Below are 7,507 nucleotides of genomic sequence, written 5' to 3'. Positions count from 1 at the left end.
TAATGATTAACAATTATCAAAAGTCAAACGTCTTACTACTTACAAGATGTATTGAAAACTCTCATTAGTCAAGATAAATTAAAAATACATCACTTTCTTAGAATTTATTTTATGTTTATTTTATTTTTGTTGTTTTGTTTGTTTTAGACCCCATTATGATTTGACCCATTTTGTTAGCTTGGATGCAGAAGGTAAAGCTGAAAAAGTTAAAGCAATGCACTTGAAAGCACGTGAGTTGCTTGAAAAGAAAAACAAGTTGACAGCTCAACGGGTGAATAAAGGTCGAATACAACTTGTCTTTGAACTTGGTGACTGGGTATGGATTCATTTGAGAAAGGAGAGGTTTCCTACTCAAATAAAATCCAATTTAGACCCTACGGGTGATGGTCAATTTCAGGTGCTCGAAAAGATCAATAACAATGCTTACAAGATTGACATTCTAGGTGAGTATAATGTATCAGCTACTTTTAATATCTCTGACCTATCTCCTTTTGATTTAGATGCAGATTCGAGAACGAATTTTTTTCAGGAGGGAGGGAATGATACGAGTCCTGTAGTACAAATTGAGAACTGTCATGTGCCAATTGGTTCAATTACAAGAGCAACAACTAAAAGAATAAAAGAAGAATTTACAAACATGGCTAAATAATTTGTTCAGGAGATGCATCAAAAATTGGGTAAGACAATGATTAATGATTATCAAAAGTCAGACGTCTTACTATTTACAAGATGCATTGAAAACTCTCATTAGTCAAGATGAATTAAAAATACATCACTTTCTTTGAATTTATTTTATGTTTATTTTATTTTTGTTGTTTTGTTTGTTTTAGGCCCAATTATGATTTGACCCATTTTTTTATTCTAATAAACTTATGAATTAGGGTTATAAACTTACGAGGTATAAAAACCCTCTAAAATCTGGTAGTTACTTTTTCTTTAATTTTGATGAATGAAAATTTTTGAGTTTCTTTAAAAATTTTGGGTGTAAACAGGAGAGGTAGAGTGATTCCCTTAACTGTTGTATCAGGAAATCAAATTGAGGCAGGGGACTCCCTTTCTTTGATTTTCCCTCTCACTCTGAGTTACGTTCTGTATCAACTAGCGCACTACATTTTAAATTGATTTAAAATAAGTTTCTTTGTGAAAAATTGAAACATGAACACCCCTAACTATATCGATAAGTTTGTGCACAATTTTGTGTGTTATACTTTGAAAATTTGCGTGCTACGTTTCAAAAACTTGTATGCTATATGCAAAAAATTTGTGGGCTGTCGATAAGTTTGTGTTATGTGCAAAATTTAGTGTGCTATATTTCGAAAAATTGTGTGCTATACTTTAAAATTTGTGTGTTGTAGAAAGTGCAGAAAATGCAATACACACTCTAATTAGGCGCTAGTGGAGCGCGTATATACACGTGTTATTTTGAGAGTATATTTTATTGTTAATAAGTTAACTTAGTTACTAAAAAAACTTGTACATATAATATCACTCTTTCTATAATAGGATGTGATATTAAAAAAGAACAATAACAATATTTTTTGTTAGAATTAGAATGTACTACTTTTTCAATTATAAATCAAATTAATTTGTGCAGGAAAAAAATAATAATTCAAAAGAATATAAACTTATATAGAATTAATTTTTATTAACTTTTGGGTTAAGTACGATTTTGGTTTCTAAGGTAAGGGCTAAAAATTTTTTTCGTCTCCGACCTTTTTTCACTACAAAATAGTCCCAAAGATTTTAATTTGTTTTAAAATTGTCCTTTTTACCAAATTTTTTATTTTTATTACCAAATACTCCTAACTAAAAAAATTATAAAATAAAATAAAAAGGAAAGAAAGTAAACGACAAAGGGGGAAGAAAGAGAATGGGAGAGGGGGGAAAGAAAGAGAATCGAGGGGAGGGAAGAAGGGGGAAGGGAAGGCTGCGCCGTTGCGCCGCCGTACCGCCGCCTCTGATTGAGAGAACAGAAGGGGAAACCGCCACACACATGGATGAAGAGGGGGGAGACAGAGAGCAAGGGAGAAGAAAGAGATCGGAAGGGAGAAGGAGACCGCGTTTAGCGCCGCTGCTGCTACTCGCGCGCCGTTTCTGCTGCTCCTCCTCGCTCGGTCGTCGATGCTCCTCGTCGCTGATGCTTTTGCTTCTGCTTCTGTTTCTGTTTTTGCTTCAGCTTCTGGTTTTACTTTTGTTGTTGTTCTGATTTCATTATCCATTATTGTTCTTGGTGTTATTCTTCTAGTTGTTGTTATTGTTTCACTGCTTCTGCTTTTTGCTTTTGCATGCTGCTTCTGTTTCTGCATTCTGCTTCTGCCTGCTTCTATTTCTGCATTTTGGAGAAGAAGGGGGAAGGGCATTTTTGTCTTAAAGACAATTTAAAAAAAAACTGAAACATTTGGGACCATTTTGTAGCGTAAAAAAGGCCGGAGACAAAAAAAATTTTCAGCTCCTACCTTAGGGACCAAAATCGTACTTAACCCTCAATTTTTTAAAAAACTTGTGTGATATATAGGGCTAATTCTTTTTATATAGAAAAATATTGGTATTTTTGTTGAAAATAAAATTATTTAGTATAATTATAGGTGGATGAATTTTTTTATAAGTAAAAAATTATGTGTGTTGGACACATGTCATCAATTGAATACATTTTCTGCACATCCATAATATTGTAATACACTTGAAATATCAATATTCAATCAAAACACCAATTTTATCTCTATGTTAAAAATAATTTCTGGACATATAAAGTATATAATTTATTTATTGAGTAAATGGTCAAATTAGTCATTCAAAGATCACATATTTTTCAAATTAGTTCTCGAAAGATATTTTTAATCAAATTTATCTTTTAAAAATTTTAAATTAGTAATATTAGTCCTTACATCACTTCCTTTGTTGAGGGTGTCAAAATTTGCGAATATAACACATTAAGTGACACTATAACACACGCATAGGAGTTTTAATTAACTTTTAACATAATAAATTTATAAAATTAAATCAAATTAAAACCTAATTGAGGAGAAAATTTGAGGCATTAGAATCTCTCAATTTGAAATTGATGTGATCTAATTTTATAGACTAATCATATTAATAGTCAATTAGGACTATTAAGTGTGTATTGTGATGTTACTTAATGTATCATATCAATAAATTCTGATGTCTTTAGTAATGGAAATAACAGAAAGACTAATATGACTAATTTAAATTTTTAAAAAAATAAATTTAATTAAAAAAATTGTTCAAAAACTAATTTGAAAAATGAATGATGGACTAATTTGACTATTTATTCGAAATGGAACTATTCATAAGACTAATTTAACCTTTTACTATTTATTTATTTAGTTATTAATTATATGATATCATATCATATTCATATCACATTGATTAGATGAAGATGCGAAACTCGCCCTAAGAATTTGAGGTGTGCTCAAAAGTCAAACAATTCTAGAACACGTAATTTGCATTCGTTGACCGTCCATTCACCGGAAAGAAAAAGAAAAAGAAAAAAGAAAAGGGTTATCGAGGAAATACTCTGAACCAACGCGGTTCAACAGAGAAGAAGAAATTGGAAGCCTCTGCGAAGCGTGAAGGACCTTCTTTCGTTCTTTCTGCATCTTATCACCTTCTTTCTTTCTTGTTTTTTTCTTCTCTCTTAGCAAAGCTTCGGACTCATAAAACCTCGATCTTTTCTTTATTTTATTTCATTTTCGCTTTTTTAATTTTCAGTTGGATTTGATTTGTGAATTATTGTTACTTTCCCTGCAAGCTTCCCCTGATTTGCACGTCGAGTAAAAAAGAAAAGAATTTTTTTATTTTTTTCTTTTTTCTCACTCTTTTGGGGGAATTCAACGTTGTATGATGGTGTAAGATTTGTTTGATCTTTTTGTGGTAAAAAAGAAAAACACTTGGCTCTTTTTGGGTATTTTGAAGTTTACAAAGGAAAAAGCTGAAAGCTTGTTTTGCTTTGTGATTTTGATGACATAGTGGATCATGGCGCTGTTGCTGAAATTTAAAGTTTTGAGCATGGTTCTTATCTGTAAATAGATTAATGGGGATTCTTAGAAGTTGTTGGTTGTGATTAATTAGGCTCTAGTTTCGCTTTATTGGGTTTTGTCTTTCGCAGGTTTTTAGAAGGAAATTTTGTTATATCTTTTATATTCTGTCATTGCCTTGTAATTCATGAGCGGATTGATGATTGGCTTGGTTTGAAGTTTTTGGAAGGAGTTAATTGGTTTTGGAGTTTTGAATTAGGTAGAGGGTGAGATTTGTGACTGAGGAGATTGGGATTTGAGTGATGGATGAAGCTCAGAGCAGTTCCAATTCCCTGCCACCTTTTCTGGCAAAGACTTATGAGATGGTGGATGATCCTTCCACTGATCCCATTGTTTCTTGGAGTGCCTCTAATAGAAGTTTCATTGTGTGGAATCCTCCGGATTTCGCTAGGGATTTGCTGCCTAGATTCTTCAAGCACAATAACTTCTCAAGCTTTATCAGGCAGCTGAACACTTATGTAAGTTAATTTGAATCTGAGGGATGTTGTTTATGATAATCTCTGTTTGCATTTATTTCCACATTCTGCTTTTTTGAATTTTGATTGCTAAAATTGATTCTCTAGTCACTACTATTTATTTGGACAGGGTTTTAAGAAGGTTGACCCTGAACAATGGGAATTCGCAAATGATGATTTTGTAAGAGGTCAACCACATCGCATGAAGAATATCCACAGACGAAAACCGGTTCATAGTCATTCTTTACAGAATCTTCAGGCGCAAGCTCCACTGACAGAATCAGAAAGGATGAGTTTACAGGATGAAATAGAGAGGCTTAACCGTGAAAAAGAACAGCTTCTTATGGAGCTACAGAGACATGAACAAGAGTGGCAAGAATATGAGATTCGAATACACTGCTCGAAAGACCGTGTGGAGAAGATGGAGCAGAAGCATCAGAAGATGATCTCTTCTGTTTCCAGTGTACTGCAGAAACCTGGAATTGACTTGAATCAATTGGCATTGCTAGAAACCACAGATAGAAAACGAAGGTTACCAAGAAATGGCTATCTTAGTGATGAAACTAACATTGAAGATACAACTGAGACCGAACAAATGTTACCCACAGAAAATTCACAGGACTCCTCCGTTTTGACAATAATCACAGAGCAGTTGGATCAGCTCGAGTCATCCATGGTATTTTGGGAAACCATTTCAAATGATATTTCTGACGCGACCATTCACATTCATTCAAGCTTGGATTTTGATGAATCTACAAGTTGTGCTGATAGTCTGTCTATATCTTGTCCCCTACTAGATGTTGAAGTTCTGCCTAAGTCATCTGGAATTGACATGAACTCTGAGCCTGCTTCTGCTCCTGTTTCCGAGCCTGCTTCCGCATCAAAAGAACAACCTGCCGGCACAACCCCTGTGGTGGCTGGTGTTAATGATGTATTTTGGGAACAATTCTTGACAGAGAATCCTGGTTCATCAGAAGCACAGGAAGTACAATCAGAAAGAAAGTATCATGATACTAGCAAGGGTGAAGGAAAACCTAGTGACCCAGGAAAATTTTGGTGGAACATGCGAAATACAAGTAATCTTCCAGAACAAATAGGTCATGTTAGTCAAGCAGAAAAAACATAGTGACAATTGAAATTGATTATTTCTTCTAGATTGTGATGCCTCGGAATCAGATGTAATAAAACTAGGTATGCGTGGTTTTCTGTGCAGTAGTTACATATTCCATGCTTCGGGTGGAATAAATGTTTGTATCCTCCATTGTTGTTAGTTAATTATACTGCTCTCTGTTATCTTTTCCCTCTTCTATGCCAAAACCTGCATTTACTGGAAGATTTGATTCAAGGTTTTAAATTGTGGACTGCATCATGCAGGTGCCACATTGCACAATAACCACATTCTTCCACTAATGTCTCTTATATTGATGGAAATCACCTTGCCATTGAAGTTTAGCGATCAATTCGAAATCGCAAAACACCAGTAGTGCATGGCTACACTGGTTTAGAAACTAGAGTTGAAAGAGGATGTTGTTTTTCTATATATAAGAGAGTACTTGAAACTTGCATGGTATAGTTTGAATACTTGTTCCTTGATTTTCTTCATCCAATAATCTTGAGGTGAAATGTATGAATTCAAGATAGAATAGCATCCAAATCATTCAATTGATGAAGTGAAAATCAACCATATGCCGATCGTCCCTCAATGGGGTGGATGAATGAGTTTTTGGTTTATTTAACTTCTTTGTGTGTTGCTTAGCACATTATGTATGTCAACCTTGTTATTGAAACTTATTTGGAGTATCGAGGAGGTCATGGAGCTAGACTACATCATGGATATTATCAAACTTATTTGCTCTATTTTAAGTAGCATAGAGTAGTAGACCAAAAGAAAATGGCCTTAACAAAATAATGAATAAAAGAAAATGGGCGAGAGGGGTGAAATGGGAAAAACCAGTTTGCTCAGCCATAACGAAACTGGATGTCAGGACTAAGTTTTAAGTTGCACGATATAAGGGTGAGTATAGCCAGTAGGAACATATTTGATGACCTCTTTTTTGGCATAATATTTGTTGTTTGTTTTAAATGCTAGTTATTGGTTTGCATGCATGCCTTGTACTGTGGTAGTTCTTATCAAAGAAATTCAGGATGTGTTTATGGTTGTATCAATGTGGCTAGTTCTGTTATCAACATTTACGAGTATCTATAGAATGATTGAATGCCAAAGATGTAAATGGGAGTATATATTAGTTTTGCTTAGTAAAGACCACTTGCAACAAGATTAAAGTCGATGGACCTATTTATGAGCCCCCTAGCAAGTTAGGTAAACTTCATTGCTTTTTGCTTTGTTAGATAGTTATCCCAATAACCACCAAGTTGACTTTTATTTAGAATTGTTTTGATCTTTAGTGTTACTTGGGACCAATTAACTAATTTGGCATTGTGTAGATGTGGCATAAATGCTTCACAAAAGAAGAGGATGATACAGGCTCTAGGTATAGTTATCAAATTTAGCATTGTTGTGCCCATCAGTTTCCTGATTGTAATGTTGTCACTGCATCAGTATACAGTGTTAGTAAGCTATGTTAGGTTACATACTTTATTTATCCCCTGAATATTTAGATGGCAGGTGGCAGATAGAACCACACAAGAGCTCTAACTTGATGAACAATGGGCATAGTTGGCACAGAAATGGTAATAATTAAAATTGTGCAGAGGGCGTAGATGGAAATTCATGTTAAGTTTTGAGGATGGAAACAGAAAAGTGATTCTTATATGGTCCTGGTCAACCATGTGAAGATGGACCAAACATAAGGGAGAAGGGATTCTTTCATGGTCCTCACCTTATTCATAACTTATTTATAACTTGATTTGGTTCTTTGAAAACTCGAGAACAAAGTGTACCATCTCATTTGTTGATGCAAAAGAAAATAAGATGCAATTACATTCATAATTATCCATATAATGCATTCTTACTCAAGATTCTTAAATTCTTGCTCA

General features: G+C 34.0%; 1 protein-coding gene across 2 annotated transcripts; it reads left to right on the top strand.

The window, feature by feature from the left end:
• On the top strand, nt 3,427-6,310 carry LOC107632158 (heat stress transcription factor A-4c). 2 transcript variants are annotated; one of them, XR_001618685.2, is made up of 3 exons: nt 3,427-4,513; nt 4,641-5,701; nt 5,885-6,310. XR_001618685.2 is itself a non-coding variant. In XM_016335833.2 (2 exons), the coding sequence occupies exons 1-2, from the start codon at nt 4,298-4,300 to the stop codon at nt 5,634-5,636; spliced, it is 1,212 nt and encodes a 403-aa protein (XP_016191319.1). In that variant the 5' UTR covers nt 3,427-4,297; the 3' UTR covers nt 5,637-5,817. The 2 variants fall into 2 exon arrangements, 1 of the variants encoding a protein (XP_016191319.1); XM_016335833.2 differs by lacking the exon at nt 5,885-6,310 and having other exon boundaries at nt 4,641-5,817.

Source organism: Arachis ipaensis, chromosome B03 (genome assembly GCF_000816755.2).
Source record: "Arachis ipaensis cultivar K30076 chromosome B03, Araip1.1, whole genome shotgun sequence".
NCBI classification, from domain to species: Eukaryota; Viridiplantae; Streptophyta; class Magnoliopsida; order Fabales; family Fabaceae; genus Arachis; species Arachis ipaensis.
The sequence above is the reverse complement of the archived record's forward strand: the minus strand, read 5'-3'. Positions and strand labels throughout refer to the sequence as shown.

Excerpts from the sequence above, each read along its gene's own strand:
- LOC107632158 (XM_016335833.2), top strand. The coding sequence starts at position 4,298 with ATGGATGAAGCTCAGAGCAGTTCCAATTCCCTGCCACCTTTTCTGGCA. Across the intron at positions 4,514-4,640 it reads TCAGGCAGCTGAACACTTAT|GGTTTTAAGAAGGTTGACCC; the intron begins GTAAGTTAATTT and ends TTATTTGGACAG.